The sequence below is a fragment of the Parambassis ranga genome, chromosome 3 (assembly GCF_900634625.1).
Source record: "Parambassis ranga chromosome 3, fParRan2.1, whole genome shotgun sequence".
In the NCBI taxonomy this organism is placed as follows: domain Eukaryota; kingdom Metazoa; phylum Chordata; class Actinopteri; family Ambassidae; genus Parambassis; species Parambassis ranga.
Window position 1 is genome coordinate 11,419,023 of NC_041024.1, and position 17,049 is coordinate 11,436,071.

A 17,049-nucleotide genomic window follows, 5' to 3' on the forward strand; every position below is an offset into this window, starting at 1 on the left:
AGCTCCTGTATGCGAGCCCGATCCCTTTTACACTTCTTCTGCTGACTGGTGCTTTTGTATTGTAGCTACTTTGCCTCTGAAGATGTCATTTTGCTGTACAGCAGTTCTATAATATCCTGTATATGTATGCAACAGATATATAATCTAAAGCTTCCTCATTATTCCCACCAAAACATAAGATTTTTTTAAGGGGAATAATGGCCCTGTGAATTTCAAGATGGTGATTAATCACAGCCATGAGGGTAATTCTGTCGTAGTGTGAGAACTAAAGGTCTTCTGGCTGTAACAAGTGCACCTTTTCTTCAAGTCCACTTCATTACCATATATATTAGGCAGATACTTTAAGTGTTTAATGTTCTGTGGCAATTTCAAAGCAGCAGAATTAACTGAAGCTTTTTTAAAAAAAAATGTCATTATTATAGCCAACAGCCTATAATAATGAGCCTTTTCAGTGTTTTAACCCCGCTCTTTGTCGCTCTTTTTATTACAGCACACTAGACGATGAGGGCACCAACCTCCGACAGCAGAAGCTGGACAGACAGGTGAGTTCGCTGCTCTTTCAGCAGACAAAATATCTGAACACGGCAGTATCATGACCCAAACCTCTCCTACCTCATCCCAGTCTTATATTCTATAGCTGAGTTCTGCTTCAGACCTTGCTACCTGATACTGCTGTTGTCACTGTTTGCTGTCAGCAACACCAGCCACACAAAACAAACACCCTCTGGGCTGCAGTTCAGCCGTTCTCAGCCCTTTTCTACTCACTACTCTTTCTGATGTCCTGCAATTTTGAAAAGAAGTGATGCAGAATTCTATTTTTAAAAATCATTCCATTCTGTACTCAGAGCAGAAAATGCCCTTGCAAGCTTGATATAATTAATCAATGGACGCCTTCAGGGGGCCTCTTTCACATTCAAGTGAATTGCTTTTCATTCATGCATGAACGAATGAATGAGTAAGGGTGATTGATGAGTAAGGTTAGGAGGAGTTGATTTTAGAAGACCAAGCACATTTATTTTTCCACGCAGGAGAACATGGACCTCCACAATCATGATCACATCATCAATGTGATTGTGGCTACAGAGTTCCTTCTTCTTCGTCCTGATTATATTCTGAGAGGGCCAAAATAGGTGAATAGGAAGGGTGCTGGACAGGTTCATGTTTATGTTCATGTATGTCAGTTATAACTTAGGTGGACTTGTGAGCTCGAGCACTCTCCTGATGTCCCGTTGTCAGCTTTCCACACTCAGCGCAGGAAAGTCCTGTAATAGTACAACGTTTATTCCAGGTGGTCCACCTGCAGCATCCCAGAAAACAGAGGTCACCCCCTGGCTGGTGACCTCATAGATGTTTTTGGTTGTGGATCAAACTTTCATCCATAGTTCAAATTTGCACTTGGTGCATGCTTCATAAATGGCAGATTGCCCTGCGACAGGATATGCAGAACAATCATCACATCCAAGGATGCCTTGGTGTTCAGAGATTCGTTCTGGATACCTCGATGGATACCCATGTACTGTGCCCTGGATCTTGTCAGCGTTGGTGTCCATTTGTCCAGGCTCTGTCATGCCACTGTCTTAGTGTTGTCACCATGTCCTTACCTGGGTTCCCAAAGTAGACGATGACTGCATGATGCCACTGTTGTCTATTTTCTGAGATGTTTTTTCAAATATTTAAAACATGAAGCTATTTAAACCCAAAATACAGAGTTTAACTGCCACATCCACAGGTCAGAGCATTAAGCAGTAAATCCCTGCGCTGTGTAAATGTATACTTCACTGTTTTGGCAAAGATGTGGAGCTTCACAGGCTATACTGTAGAACTCCAATACTGTGCAGCCTGAACTCTCCACTAATAGAAACCTTCAATATTTGATGAGCTCTGGCTTGAAGACTTGCATGTAGCTGACAGTTGGTCCAGATGAATAGCTATATCCAGCCACAAGTCAAAGTGGTTTTGGCAGCACAGCCCTTAAACATCAGACATTGTTCTCCAACAGCTTTATATGAGAATGTGTAGCTGCTGCTCTGACAGCCATTACAGTATAAAGATCACAAGTTAGGTGCAAACGTGAGATTATCACAGCCCTGTTTATTATAAGGTGTCGTTTTATATTTTGTAAGAGGAAGGGCCTCCTGATGTAGATTACTTTATGCACTTTAGCAACTATTGCTTTCACTAATTAATATAGTATCACAGTACTGTATATACTAAAGAGTTTTCAGAGATGAAAATGTCATGTTTGACTGTTTGAATGAAGGAGCAGTGGCATAATAATTTCTTCATAATAATAATAATATAGTAAGAGGGTGTAATTGTTTTATTAAAACTAATCTCTGGACATGATTATGTGCTTGAAACCTTAGCGAGCACTCCTTGAGCAGAAGCAGAAGAAGAAGAGACAGGAGCCGCTGATGGTTCAATCCACTGTGGACGGCAGATCCCGAGCTCGTCGGACCAAACAGAGCGAAGAACAGGCTCCGCTGGTGGAATCCTACCTCAGCAGCAACAGCAGCACCATCTACCACGGTAAGTTCATACTCCTCTCAGGTCTCTGTTGATTCACAACACGCAGATAGAAGATTTAAGAAGCACATTGATTGAACAAATACAGATGTCAGACTGCTTGTTTGATCAATCTGTCTTATTTACAGACACTATTTGTTCTGGGACCAAAAGAGATTTTATTCTTTGGCAGCGTTTGGTTTTCCTAATTTCCTATTAATAACCAGCCTCTCAAGATCACAAACGGTGATAGGCCCAGGGTGGATGAGGTCTTCTTGTTTACACAGAGAGACCAGAGCGGTGCATCTAATCCCAGTTTCTGGGCTGTAGCCCATCAACTGTCACATTTCCTGCAGAGAAAGGATGAAAATGCTGACAATATCTTCTAATATTCTGATGGAAAGAAAGGGAATAATAACCTCACCGGGCCTGCCAAAAAAGTGCAGTAAATTTTCTGACCTCCTTTCACCGCAAGCTCTGCTTTTCACTCACAAGCAGGGAGGGCTTGCTTTTTTATTATTAGACAGAGCCTGAGCCGTACACCTGCACTGGTGTCGCAGTGAATACCCAACAGTATTCCTATACTTTTTTATTATTCACTAACCACAATATTTTATGTGTAGCGTGATGCGGAGGATTTTCCATCCTCCCTGATAACCCCTGTGTGTGCTGCTGTTCATCTCCATGCTTGTGTTTAGTGCAAGAAGCTGAACAGGAGGAGGTGAAGGTGATATCGGACACGCAACCACCTCGCTCAGCCAAAAAGGGGAAAGCATCTGCCAGCTCCACTCCACAGACAGGCAGTGACAAGAAGGAGAGGAAGGGCAAACACAAAGGTCAGCAAGCCTGCATTACAACAAATGGCTTATCAAACAGAGCAAAGAACATTTTGTTCTCGGTTTTAACGCATTCATCTTAAAAAAAATAAACACAGATTTAACTTATTGCAGGTACTCCACAATTTGACAATGCAGAGACAAAATGCTAATCATACAGAAGCTGTCTGCTACAGTGAAATGTAGCAGCCTGTTTAGCCTTCGCAGCGGTGCGGTGCTTGACAGAGATGAAATGTCTGTGATGATGTATGACAAGCTGACACACCACAAGTGGAGACATACTGTACAGGAGGAAAAACTGAGTGCTGAAATGGTGCTTTCCAGCTACAGCTACAAAGCTCTGATTGTTTCCCTGTGCTATGCTTTTCAACATTAACTGTACGGTGCTGCAGAAAGCACATTTGCCCAAAAGTTTAACTATAAATGTCATTCTTAAAATAACCAATTAAAAAAGCTGGATGCATTTCCCCATACACCTTAATTTGCTTTTAAGAAATAACTTTGAATGTCAGCATTAAAGATATGAAGACATTTGCAGACCTTTGAAAGGATGCAGCAGTAATGGATCAGACTGCGAACCGAGCTTAGAATTAGAGCATGTCAACATTTTTACATTTTCTTTTCACTTTTCTCGCATTTCTTTTAAGTGGCTTTGCTTGAATGCCTGTCGCTGCACAAACATAATGTGTTCCTCTTTATACAGTACGTTAGAAGCTAATTGAATATTGAAGACAATGAATGAAACAATGGCAGAGATGTGGAAATGTTATCACATCCACCCAGGCTTGTTGTCTACATGATCAGTGTCTGAATTGTTCGTCCGGGTACAAACATTTTGTACATGAAAACCTGATTGATGAAGCATTCTGATGGAGTTTGTTCTTGTGGGATTGTGGCTCAGCAGCGATCGATGGCCTGGCTTCACAGCAGGATGACGGCCAGATCCAGATCCTGACCGTGGGTCACTCCGCCTCAGAGGAGGGCGAGGCGGAGCCCGTCATGAGCTGCACTCAGTCGCAGAGTAAACAGGATTTGCGTGTCACCATGCTCAAAAAAGGTACAGTCAGCCGCTCAAGACAGCTTCTGTTGCTGCAACTGCAACAACACAAACCATGAGACGTTAGTTACACCCACAACATTCTGGTCTATCGCTGTGGTGTGTGTCAGTAGGTTGATGAAAAACACTGACTCATGCTAGGATTTGCTACAAATAGATATTTCTTTCTTTTGAAAAAGCAGCACCTGAATGATCTTAATGTAAACAGTGAATATGAGCATTCTCATTAATTGTGCCTTATGTAATAAGCCTAACTCAGCCTACATTTTGGTAGTTTATTTATTTATTATTGTGTTAGAGATTATCCTACAGTAGAACCACGAAGTTTTATGCTGGCATGCAAATGTAATTAGAATTTTTATCACCTCCGTTTGTACATTTGTTCTGATATTAGTATGCAAGGAACTGTCAGACATCAGTGGAGATACGCAATGAACATACTGTACTGGCACAGGAGATTGAGGACAGACCTGGTTTAACAGCAGACATCCACGCATCACTGCTGAGCTCAGAAACACTGTAATCTATCATCACTTCATGGAAAAACACACACTCAAACATTTCCTTCTAATTACACCTCACACTGTGGGAGACACTCAGCCAAGATTCAACAACCTCTAACGCCGATGCTCACTCTCCCTTTATGTCCCTCTCCCCCTGTGAAAGGTATATCCAGCAGTATGAACTTTGATGAAGAAGAGGATGATGAAGATGAAATTAGCTCCAGTTCCTCGCAACTCAACAGCAACACGAGACCAGGCTCTGCCACTAGCAAGAAGTCATGCAAGGTAAAGTGATTTTCACAGCACATGTAGCACGCTCTCTGCCCGGCAACGACTGCCAAGGGAAAAAAGATGCTGTGTTAAATTAGATTGCTCAGATGGCCTCTGTTTAAAAGCATTTCATGGCTGGAAGTACAGTAATAGACAATTACATGTCAAACAAATTTAGTGCTTTACTATTCTGGTCTTTTTCTTGTTAAATTTAATTTCACACAGGGATGTTCTCTGGTTATAATACAGAGTCAATAAGGGCAGGAGACCAACCAGGACAGTATGAAACAAGTCTTTATTAAGACATTTTAACTTGCTGCTTGGTGCAGATCAACATATCTTGATCATAAGAGGTCTCTTTTGAGATGAGCACGCTCAGACTCAGAATGTGTGAGTGATATTTGTAATTTATAACAGTACTCACACCTCCATGTTTTCTGACTCATGTTAGCTTTTGTTGTTATTATCCTACAGAACAAGTTCACCTACGTTCTGTCCAAACTTACACTGTGAATGTTTAAATGATGTCTTTAATACGGGCACTTCTGTTAATAGCAGTGTGCTTTCCTAATTGTGACTTAGATAAAGACACAGCATGTGTTATGATAACCATCATTTCTCTTCTCTGTCCCCTCTTTCCGCTTTAATCTTTCCCATCAGTCAGCTCAATCGTCTGTCTCTACAGCGGCCCCTTATTTTAGACACAGTGTGCTAATTCACGGTCCCAGTGGACAATTTGATCTTCAAACTCATTACTCCATTTTAATGAAAGTCAACTCTAATGCATCACTCATCAGTCCAACCATCTCACAGGGTGTCTGTTTTCTCCCATAGGAGGTGGCTTCAGCGCCCACTCCACCGGTCAATGAACCTGCCGTTGATGTCGATGACCTTGAGGAGTTTTCTCTGCGACCTGCACCTCAGGGGGTCAGAGTGAAGTGCAGAATCACCAGGGACAAGAAGGGCATGGACAGAGGCATGTATCCCACATACTACCTTCATCTGGAGAGAGAGGATGGCAAGAAGGTGAGTGAGCTCTGTGTCTGTTGTGTATTAGTATAAAAATAGGATCTGATCATGTCCTTCACTTTTGGAGGTCACCTAGACTATATTAGGTTCTTAGCAGTGTTTATATGTGTTTTATATGTGTCTTGTCCTTGGTTACAGTAAAGCACCTAACTTCATGTATGCCCAAAGATGTGCTCTATCATGACACACATGCATTCTAATGCCCAGTGTGAACTGAAAGCTGTACAGAAGTAATGCCAGATTTGAAAAGGGCAACCCTGGTTTTTTATTGATCTGGTTCCTGGTTTGGTCTGTCACAGGTGTTTCTGTTAGCCGGCAGGAAAAGGAAAAAGAGTAAAACATCAAACTATCTCATCTCCATTGATCCCACTGATCTGTCTCGAGGAGGAGAGAGTTTCATTGGTAAACTGAGGTAAGTCTCCACTGTCTGTGCTTTGTGGGGGTTATCAATTTACAGTAAGTTCTATAAAACTGTGCCTACTGAAGGTATGGAATGAGTCATAAACAATTCAAGATCTAGCTGAATACTGTTAAGAGCTTCACTATAGAAACTGCATGGTTAAGAAACATGTTTGTTGATATTATTGTGTGAATCCTGTGTTGTTAATTAAAAATTCATTTGATGTTAAAGGATTGAAACGATTGTTTGAAGGTGGGCGGTGACATATTCCTTAGAGACAGCTTCAAGGCTGCGTATGTGGCTCCATGGAAACTCCTCATGGAGCAGCCTTTTAATCTTCACAGCTGGCCTTAACATCGGTCAATGCACCTCTCAAACCTTTGCAATCACAACCCTGCTTGAAGAATGGAGATCTAAATTTAAATGAACAGTGACCTTTCATCTAGTGCTTCTCAAGAGTCCTTGAAGGGACTGGTCTAAATGAGGTATGGTCCATAAGAGGCCTATAGACCCTTTAAAGCTGTGGCTTTGATAAATTACTGCTTACATGTGATGCATACATTAAAAAGCAGTGCAGCTAATGGTTAGGTGGCTACACATGAGTTCCCATACTCACTGTTTCAATATAAATAAAACTGAGACAACAGAACAAAGTGAGTGACATGCTGTCAGGATCTGGATCTGGCACCATCCTGCCAAGTAAGCCATCATTAATGAGTCCCGTTCCCACAAGATCACAATCAATTAGAGCACAAAAACAAAAAACTACTTCAGAACTGCAACAGACCTTTGACTGAACTGTTTGTTGCAGGATTCGTCACCATTATATCCTAAATTCTGGATACAGCAGTGATGCAGACCTGCACCAGGAAACTCCCCTTAAAAAGCCCCCCCCTCTCATTTTACACATGTGCCGTCTTTGCAGGTCTAACCTCATGGGAACCAAGTTCACTGTATATGACAACGGTCTGAACCCCATGAAGAGCACCACCAGCCTTGAAGCCAGCAATCTGCGCCAGGAGCTAGCTGCCATTTGCTATGTGAGTCGGTCTCAAGGCTTCTTTTTTCCAAAGCTATACTTGTTGAACATACACACAAATGTGTATGTCATGACTTTTATCTGAAGTATGCATGCATAGTATGAGTCGGTGTGGTGTCTATAAAGGAAAATGACATTAGCTGCTTCCAGGAATAAGTTGCTCCAGGTCAGATAGTGACAAAAAAGCAATCTGTGTTTATACCATTTTATTTCTGCACATATATTTATGATGATAAGTGCTTGCCATCATCAGTTTGTCTTTTCATCACAGGAAACCAACGTTTTAGGATTCAAAGGACCTCGTAAAATGAGCGTCATCATTCCTGGAATGAACATGGACCATGAGAGAGTGTCTATTCGCCCACGAAATGTACATGTTGCCAAATTCTTCGATAGTCACATCCGTGCTGAGTTTAACCTCCTCTAATCCTTAAATAACTGATCTGATATCCATCATGTCCATGTCCAAAGCTGTTTTATTCTTCCTCACTATAGGACCATGAGTCACTGCTGGCCAGGTGGCAGAACAAAAACACAGAGAGCGTGATCGAACTTCACAACAAGACACCCGTGTGGAACGATGACACGCAATCCTATGTCCTCAACTTCCATGGCAGAGTCACTCAAGCTTCTGTCAAGAACTTTCAAATTATTCACGACAACGACCGTGAGTCCATGTTTTTATTAGGGTTAATATCAAACAAGTTTTTAGCATCTAAAATTTTATCGCTAAACTTCTTCCAGCACTTTTAGGGTTAATAAGAATACAGCTAAAAAAACAGTTTGTAAAAATATATCAAATGAATTTTTCTGGTTTGTTTCCTGTGCAGCTGACTACATTGTGATGCAATTTGGCCGTGTGGCAGAGGACGTCTTCACCATGGACTATAACTACCCAATGTGTGCCCTGCAAGCCTTTGCCATCGCCCTCTCCAGCTTTGACAGCAAGTTAGCCTGTGAATAGATTTCCAGCCTGCAGTTCAGTGAACTGGTCTATCTGTCTGCTCACCAAGGGCTGTTTATGTATCCCAGGGCTGGTTTGAGATCTCCAAATCATCCCTTAGTACTTTTGGAAGTCCTGCATAATCCCAAAATGGTCTATAGGGGGGGTGAAGGTGGTGGGGTCATGTTTTATGTGTATATGTGTGTGGGAGGGGAAGGGGGGGCCAGGACGGTCTTGGTCAGGGTGAAGAACAAGCACAAAGAGTCAGATCCGATTCATTTGTTTTGATAACTGTCATTTTGTACTCTGGCGTTATAAAGAAAAAAACAACAACAAACAGCATTCCTTTATGTAGTAGTTCCAGAGATTTAACATTTCTTTAACTGTAAATGATCACTAACAGTCCACACATCAGTATGTTTTTAAACTTGGCTGGAGTTTATGTAGTCTACCACATGGATAATGTGACGCTCTTCCTCAAGCATGAATTTTGCATAATATATAGTTACTAAATTCAAATGCACGCCATGTATTTATTTTATTCTTTTGTTTATTTATTACATTTTGTTTTTCAGCTTTGATTTGCAACAACTTCAGCAGTATTGGCCCATGTGGAGCTCCAAGCACATTAACTAATCATTGCAAGTAACTCCGATCCACATTCAAAACAACTGAAAAGGGCGAAGGCATGTTACAAAGTGCTGTGTACCATAAAATTGTGTCACAGTGTTATATATGTGAATGTATAGGATGATGGTGCACTTTACTTTGAAGTCTGTGGTGGATGAGATATAGCTGTACATACTTTATTGTGCCTTTGAAGACTAATTCCAGTGTTACTCTTTGGCCATTTAAAAAAAAAAATGAGCTGAGCTTGAATTGGTCTTTGCGTTTCTTGCTGCCCCTCTCATGCATCAGAAGGGATTTCTCTGTAGCTACTTTTAAATTCTAATGCAAATTTAATTCCGACTGATTAAACACAAAAACCTCTGGAAGATTATATTCCGAAGTGTGCAACATTTTAGCTATCGTCCAGGTATATTTATTATTTGTATTGTATTGTGAATCAGGCAGCAGATACAGCAGATATCCAGCGCACTCAGGCTTAAGGTTGTGCTCACATATTCTGATGTCTACTTGGAAAAAATAAACTGAACACAAATCGACTTACTGCCAACAAACACACAGTGTGAATCTACCACAGCTTACACATATATTCCACCTGTTGCTTTATATTCACTTTATACTCCACAGAGATGGAGTTTGATACATTCCTCATCTGACTGGCAGTAAGTTTCTATATCACATGGTTTATTGCTGTTCACATTTTTACTCAATAAATAAATTAATATCCCTCTTGCTCCATATGGGGCTTTTCTCAAATATATGATAGTATTTTGTATTTTCTGACCATTCAAAAAAAAATAATAGTAAATGCTGAAGGAAGGCAAAGAACAATCTGATACCGCCAATGTTACTGTGGGTAAAGGAGGAAATCTTTATCAAATGTGCTATTCTTGTACTCAATTGTGTTCTAACTATTTTAAATTTCTATTTTAAAACTGTTGATACTCTTGCTGTAAAGTCTGCTTTTCATACATGTGTCCAGGAACCAAAGGTTCTTTCACTTTCTGTTTTTAGTGCTCTCGTTGTAATGTACAGTAAACGGTGTACGATTTACTGTGGTGGTAAAGACACAGTCCTTTGTTCATGAAAAAATAAAATAAAATTATATTAAGTCAAAATATGTCTGTTTTACAGTATCCTTTGGAAAATTGTTATTGCCCACTTGTTCTGAGTTATATTTCTAATTTCTCATTTAACCTGTTTATATTCAAATTGCATGTATGTGGATTGTTAGGGGAGCTTAAAATGGACACAAAGGATTTATTGGAAGTGTCTTTCTTACAGAGATGTCACACAGAACCGTCAATAGCAAACATGTAAATCTTGTGGTGACTGGGTTAAGCTGCGTTTTGCTTTACTTATGGTAACTTTTATTTCTTGCATTTTTTATACAGGAGTTGCCGTTTGACCCTTTCCACCCCACGGCCATTTTTTAAGGGGCTTTTGCAGCTAGCCAACAAAAAAAAACATAAAACCCTGCACTAAAATCATATTGCATATCAAAGAAAAGGGTTAATCACAAGTTTCTAAACTTGTCCACTAAAACAGACTTGAACTGACTTTGTGAGTCACAATCAAAGCCAATCAAATTAAATACATCTTTTTTTGGTAAATTCAGAATATGTCTCCTGATGATCATGTTAGCTGTCTGTCTGTTTGGGTTTACTGTTCAATCCTTTAACCGATGCACTGATGCACACATCAGCCTTTTTCAGCCCATCAGCATGGCAGGCTGTTTATTTGTTTAAAGAGGAGTAGAGGGGAGATGGGGGGGAAAAGGAGGCACTGTGAACACCAGAGTGAAATACAGAGAAAGAAGTTACAGTGAGTATTCAAGTGGACAGAAGATGCCTGGAAGCAGCCCAAGATAAAAATCAAAGAGTTTCAAGTGGAGGGACCTCCATGAGTGGAGAGGCCTGAAGACAGATGCCAGAGATGCTTAGTGTCAACTTGCAGTGGGTCACATCAGTTTGCTTTTAGTTTTTAGAGAACCAAAATACAGTACGATGTCAGTGCCACGTTACAGCTCATGAAGCAGGAGATGTTTTTTTAGAGTCAGAGCCTCTGAAGGTGCGTGGAAGGGAGAGCAGTGTGATTTTAGTTAACAGTCCTTCTCATGGGTGTCTGCCTCCTGCTCCCTGGATTTTTAGCTGTGGCTGCTCCTCAACAGTTAGAATAAATCAAGTCCAGAAGACAGATTTCCCAGCATGTAATAAGCTACAACTTAATCTCATCAGTCTTCAAATGTAACAAATCCACAAAACAGTTAAAGGTTTCATTTAACTGTGATACTTCATTTCAAGGGTTGTGGCTAAACATACTCTACAATATTAGATTTCTGTTTTACTGCACTGATTTAAATCTTCTCAGTCACATCTGCCCCTAACCAACAGGCTTTGCATTTACTATTAGACCCACAGCCTGCACTGCCTCTCCCCTGGAGGCTTCTTATTTCTATGATGAATTCTTACTGGGAGGTTATTTGCAATGTTCCCTGGGTGCTATTTATCATGTTGCTGTGCACTGCACCATTACCACAACTGAGAGCATCCTTTAGGAGTAGAATGATGTTGAACCACAAGGGGGAGCCACTTCAGAGGCTTCTTGCTGGTTCTCTGTTCCCACCCACAGCTCTTGTGAAGCCTAAAATACAGGATGTGAGTTTGCAATCATGCAATCATTTCATCAGGAGCCTTGATTAAAATTGGCTCTTCAAAATCAGATATATATATATTTTGAAATCAAAATAACTTAGGCATGTCCTCAAAATGCTCATGTCCAATGGAGAGTTATCGGGTTCAGTGTTTTTGTTTCAGCTTATAGTTTCAGACATCAGTTCACAGTATTACAATACAAACACTGTAAGACATCCCTGTCATTTTATAAGAACCATGCTTATGGTTGTTGACAAATGAAATAACATTAAAAATAATTCATATTTTTATTTTAGTTTGTACATTTTCTCTCTTTCTCTGTTTTATTTTATTTAATTTTTCACACCAACTTTTAGCCTCAGTTAAGTTTCCAATAATCTATGATATATATAAAGAGGACTAATCAGGCAAATACTTAACAAATGTGGGTATGTAATTGCTTATGATAGTGTGATCAATGTGGGCAATGCTTACAGAAGAAGTACAATTTAACTGCTTCAGTGCTCCTGGTATTGGATCGTGTGTCTGAGGAGAGCAGCACTGTGTGTATCTGTTTATCTAGGATTCTAGAGTTTAAATAATTTATGGGAAAATTGTTTAAAACAACATTGTGATTTCAGAAGTGGACTTCATGTTTAACAACACAGGAAAAGTTCTTTAGGTCTCTCTTCTGTTCCGCATCCTGAGCCCACTCACTTCTTTGGGCACGTCTGCACTGATACGAGCCTCACCCTCTGCAGGGGTTAATAAATACTGCTCTTTGTCTTCCTCTGCTTCTTCCTCTGGGTTTGGACAGCCTTCAACACTGAACTGCAGGCTCTCTGCCTCCATCACAGGATCTTCTTCATCACCTTCTTCTTCTTCCACCTCTGTCCCTTCGTCTTCTTCTCCCACCTCATTTTCCTCCTCCCCTTCCTCCACCTCCTCTTCCTCTTCCTCCTCCTCCTCCTCCTCCTCGTAAGTGCCCTCTTTAGGATAGTGGAAGACATCTTTGTGGTCACTGAAGCTTATTTGCTTCTTGCCTCCGTTGTGGCTCTGTAGCTCTTTGCTCACCTCCAACCCGATTCTCTCCTGCTTTCTTTCAGTCAGCCGAGATATGCGGGGGCTAAGCAACTGCCTTCGTACTGCTACATCCTCTTCCTCCTCTTCCTCCTCATCATCTTCTACCACTATGTCTTCTGCAATTTCCTCCATGTCTTCCTCTATTTCCTCCACTTCCTCTTCTTCCTCCTCTTCTTCATCATCTTCTTCTTCTTCTTCTTTATTATCCTCTTCCTCCTCCTCCCCCTCCTTTCCCTCCTCCTCTTCATCTTCCTCTTGCACTATAGAGAGTTTTCTTGCCATAAGCTCCTCCTCCTCTTGCAACATCCGCTCTGCCAGGGCCTCAGCAGTGGGCTGGTTGCTGGGTACTTCCAGTTGAATTGTCTCAAATTTACGTCTGTTAAAGGACTCATCATACTCCGGATATGTCTCCTCTGGGTATCCTGTACAAAAAAAGGGGATATCATCTGATATCTGATGACAACAAATACAGGATAAGTTAAGGGCTTCATATTGGGCTTGTAGAGCACCTTCCCAGTCTGCATCGTATGGGACCTCTTCAGCCTCCATCTCTGGGGAGGCTCCCTCCAGCCGGCCCTCTTGTATCAGCTGTGTGAGCTGTCTAAGTTGCCTGAGTAATTTCTCCTCCTTCTTTGATGCGCTTTTACTCCTCCTCCTCCTTCCACTGGAGAGCAAACATATGTGGAACCAGAGTCAGGTTAGATAGCACTGCTCACAGATCCTTATGTTCTGAAACTTGAGTTTAAACAGACTTATTAAGTGCATGTCCACTAGGTATTTTGTGTCATGTTGAGTCATAAAAAATGCAGACACCTCCAGGCCTCTAAAACAATGTACCTGGTGCTCAGATGGGTTGTGACTGGACAAATAAGAAGGTTTTCACCATCTGCTTAATTAATGTATTAATAGGTAGTTTTAAAATGCAAAAGAAGTCTTACCTCCCAGAACCCTTCCCAGAGACAATCCTGTCCATCATCCTCTCTGTCTGCAGGAGTCTCTCCTGAAGCCTGGCAAGCTCATAATCTGTTGCTATGTGATTTACAACAACAAAAGTCAAATCATATGTATGCAAGTAACTTCAGATATATATATATATATAAAAAGCATACTAAAGGTTAGCTGAAGTAACTGGCTACTGAGCTTCACTTATCATTCTTCCATAAGTCAAATGTTACATTCTAAATTAAAGTAAATTAAATGAATGACACATACTGGCATTTTAATTTGCTGAGTGTACTTACTACTACTACTTACTAATTGTATTCTCCATGTGTGAGGTGTTGATGGTGGTGTAACCTCCTGATGTATTAGTCTTCCCCTTACATGTCAGCTGTGAATGTAAACATGATTACTAATGTAGCCACATATATTACAAGTAAAGACACACATCAGTCATAATTACCTTATAGATTATATACAGGATATACAGAAGGATTCCAAAGCCGTATATGGGTATCACTTGAGCCATCAGGTTGTGTTTTTTGCCTCGTCCGATGCCTTTTATTTTTGCCATGGCCTCCACATTGTGTGCGATAGAATAAGAAGACTCCACAGCCCACTGTTCTGGGTCCTTTGACACTGAGAGCTGGTGCATGACAGGAGGGTAAAACCCAGGTCCAACTGTAGGAGAAGAAAAAATCAGTAATCAAATCAACCTTTAACCTTCAAGACCTCAAACAAACTAATCAACATCAGCTACAGTTAAACAGTTTAATATATGGCAAAAACACATATGTTATACTCACTATATTGTGACATTTTTAGAATAGTTTTTAGAATATATTTCAACTGGTTTGAAAGTGGCCTTCCATTAGGTATGAGCATATATTTAATTGGAAAAAAGTCCCCTTGTTTATTGTCACGTTTTACGCGTGAACGCGCATGTAGACGGACAGGTAACCGCGCGAGCCAACGTTTTTGCCCTTAGAACCAATCAGATGCGCTCGATCAGCAGTCTGCTCCACCAATTATATCTAAATCCGGAAAACAGACAGCTGCTGCACCCAGGTGGTGGTGAACTCGCACTGCATGTGGCGTTTGACTTGCAGACCTGTTCAAAACAGGCATAGTTGTTATAAGTTTTTACATAGTCCCGAAAAAAAACAACATAAACCACCGTTGTCCCTGCGACCTACTTTGTGAGGAGGTGCACCTAACACAATGCTAAATAACTCCAAAACTGTGAGGCAAACTGCGCAACAGATAAATACCCTGAGGATGCTAGCATGCTAACACTTTCTGTACGGATGCAATTTAAGGAAACAGAAAGAAGAAAGCTACATCAGCGTTTGGTCAAAGAATTAACTAATGCCTGTTTGGACCAACAAGGTAAGACAGTACATGCTCAGAAAAACACCTTGCTGTGTTACATTTAATTAGCATTTGTTTGTATTGGTTTATCTGTTATATGTTGAGTGTGGTTATTGATTATTAAGTGTAGTTGCAGTCAATATGTTGCTTACAACTGAATTCAATTGTTTTGAAGTTACAAAACAAACAAACAAATTATTATGTCTTAAAATATGTTTTAAAATACAAATCTAAGCTGTATTTTGGATTATAAAGTCAAACAGCAAACCTGTAGTGACATTATGTGACATACAGAGTCGAGTGGACCAACATTTAAAGTGTTCACAGTTGCTTGGCTCATTCATCATGCAGGCAGTCCAACATGATGATGACACAAACACACAATGTTACAATCATTTCATTTTATCTTGCCTTGGATGACATTTTCACATTTACATAGGGAGCTTGAGATTCAAATGAAGATGTACAAATAGATCATTTTCATGTGTGCCCGTTGCATAACTTTGTGACAAACATGTGCGCACTATCATGGAGGCCCTCTACACAGAGTAACAGCTGGCAACAACGGCAACAACAACAAAAAGACAGTGGAGATAGATGGATGATGATCTGATAAGCCGCCTTACCCTCAGGCTGCCCCTTCTCCGTTTTCCCTCTGGGTAAAAGCATCCTGGGCAGAAAGAGAGAAATACAGAGCACAGAGCATGATATAAGAGTAACCTTCTGACAAGTAGTTATAGACATTTTGTCTATGAAAATGACAGCCGTCCACTTGTAGAGCAAAGCTAGTGTCCACAGATGTTATCGCTCATCTGGTGACGTTTCTGCAGAGATTAGACCAGATTACAGCTGCTGCATTCAAGTGCTCTACAAAATATTGGATTCAAATCCCCAAAGAGGGATTCAACCAGCCTAGTGTGTCATTAGTGTTACTATCTGGCACTCAATTTTAATCTTACCCACAAAATTAATTGAATACCTAACCATGCATATGTGGCAGACTCAGGGGTAGTTTACCCCTAAGAGGCACCATAAGATTATATAAGTATAAGTATCCTTAAAAAATGAGTGACAACCAAGCAAGCATTTCAGGGAATATTATCAGTATTCGCTTTAAACGCTAATGCTTTAAAAATGAAACTTACTAGCATGGTGTTGGGATGAACACTTGAATGCAACACTTGTCCTATCAACCAATCCACTGTGTAAACCCTCTGGAGTGTATTTTATACCAGAGAGCAGCAGATGGCAGTACAGGCTCATATACAAAGAGATGAAAGCTATGCAGAGGAATGGAGGTCACTGATTCAGTCCCACCAGTCGAGTCACATAAAGACTCGTTATTATTTTAAACTCTGTCATATTCCTTTTTTTTTAAATAGTGACAAATAGTTATTTTTCCCCTCTCCCTAAAACAGACGTACCACTGTCTATAGTGAAGCTCACATGTTGCTACTATATTAGAATACGTCAGCTGTCATCACTTCACTGTAACTACTGGAAAATCTATGTAGATTAGACACCTTGTCATAAGTGTCATTCAAGTATGTGAGTTAATTAGTACAGCTATTAGAAATTCATTAGGAAGGTTATACAAACAGTACTGTAATTATACATTGTAGTTTTTTTAATGATATTTTGTATTTCTCTGGTACTGTCAGTCTTTTATCAGAAAAACTTACAGAGTTCAGATAAAGGCAAATTAATCTTTTTTTAAAATCGAATTTTTAAAATCAATCCAAACATGTACGGCTGTTTTAAATGTATCTTAACATATCAGTTTAGCTCTTTAGTTCAAGCTTTACTGGCTAAAA

At 40.4% G+C, this 17,049-nt stretch overlaps 2 protein-coding genes across 3 annotated transcripts in view; one reads left to right on the plus strand and one right to left on the minus strand.

Moving 5' to 3' along the window:
* The window catches only part of tub (TUB bipartite transcription factor), a 34,602-nt gene extending 25,999 nt beyond the window's left edge, over positions 1 to 8,603 (plus strand). For both annotated transcript variants that reach the window (XM_028401385.1, XM_028401386.1), the window contains exons 2-12: positions 491 to 542; positions 2,367 to 2,529; positions 3,204 to 3,341; positions 4,246 to 4,398; positions 5,065 to 5,186; positions 6,006 to 6,197; positions 6,500 to 6,612; positions 7,526 to 7,640; positions 7,911 to 8,009; positions 8,135 to 8,306; positions 8,470 to 8,603. In XM_028401385.1, coding sequence (XP_028257186.1) covers positions 491 to 542; positions 2,367 to 2,529; positions 3,204 to 3,341; positions 4,246 to 4,398; positions 5,065 to 5,186; positions 6,006 to 6,197; positions 6,500 to 6,612; positions 7,526 to 7,640; positions 7,911 to 8,009; positions 8,135 to 8,306; positions 8,470 to 8,603 — 1,453 coding nt within the window. The remainder of the gene's footprint in view (positions 1 to 490; positions 543 to 2,366; positions 2,530 to 3,203; positions 3,342 to 4,245; positions 4,399 to 5,064; positions 5,187 to 6,005; positions 6,198 to 6,499; positions 6,613 to 7,525; positions 7,641 to 7,910; positions 8,010 to 8,134; positions 8,307 to 8,469) is intronic.
* Positions 8,604 to 12,520: 3,917 nt separating this feature from the next.
* ric3a (RIC3 acetylcholine receptor chaperone a) lies at positions 12,521 to 15,979 on the minus strand. The gene is made up of 6 exons (XM_028402529.1): positions 15,862 to 15,979; positions 14,328 to 14,545; positions 14,180 to 14,255; positions 13,864 to 13,954; positions 13,435 to 13,589; positions 12,521 to 13,347 (listed from the first exon to the last, which is right to left on the minus strand). Exons 1-6 carry the CDS (start codon positions 15,977 to 15,979, stop codon positions 12,521 to 12,523), a joined length of 1,485 nt encoding a protein of 494 aa, XP_028258330.1.
* Positions 15,980 to 17,049: the final 1,070 nt, after the last annotated feature.

Bases quoted from the DNA above. Each gene is read 5' to 3' on its own strand.
- ric3a (XM_028402529.1), bottom strand. From the start codon at position 15,979: ATGTCTATAACTACTTGTCAGAAGGTTACTCTTATATCATGCTCTGTG. The intron at 14,546-15,861 runs GTAAGGCGGCTT...CTTCTCCTACAG, and splicing joins GGAGAAGGGGCAGCCTGAGG to TTGGACCTGGGTTTTACCCT. The intron at 13,955-14,179 runs GTAAGTAGTAGT...TAAATCACATAG, and splicing joins ACACATGGAGAATACAATTA to CAACAGATTATGAGCTTGCC.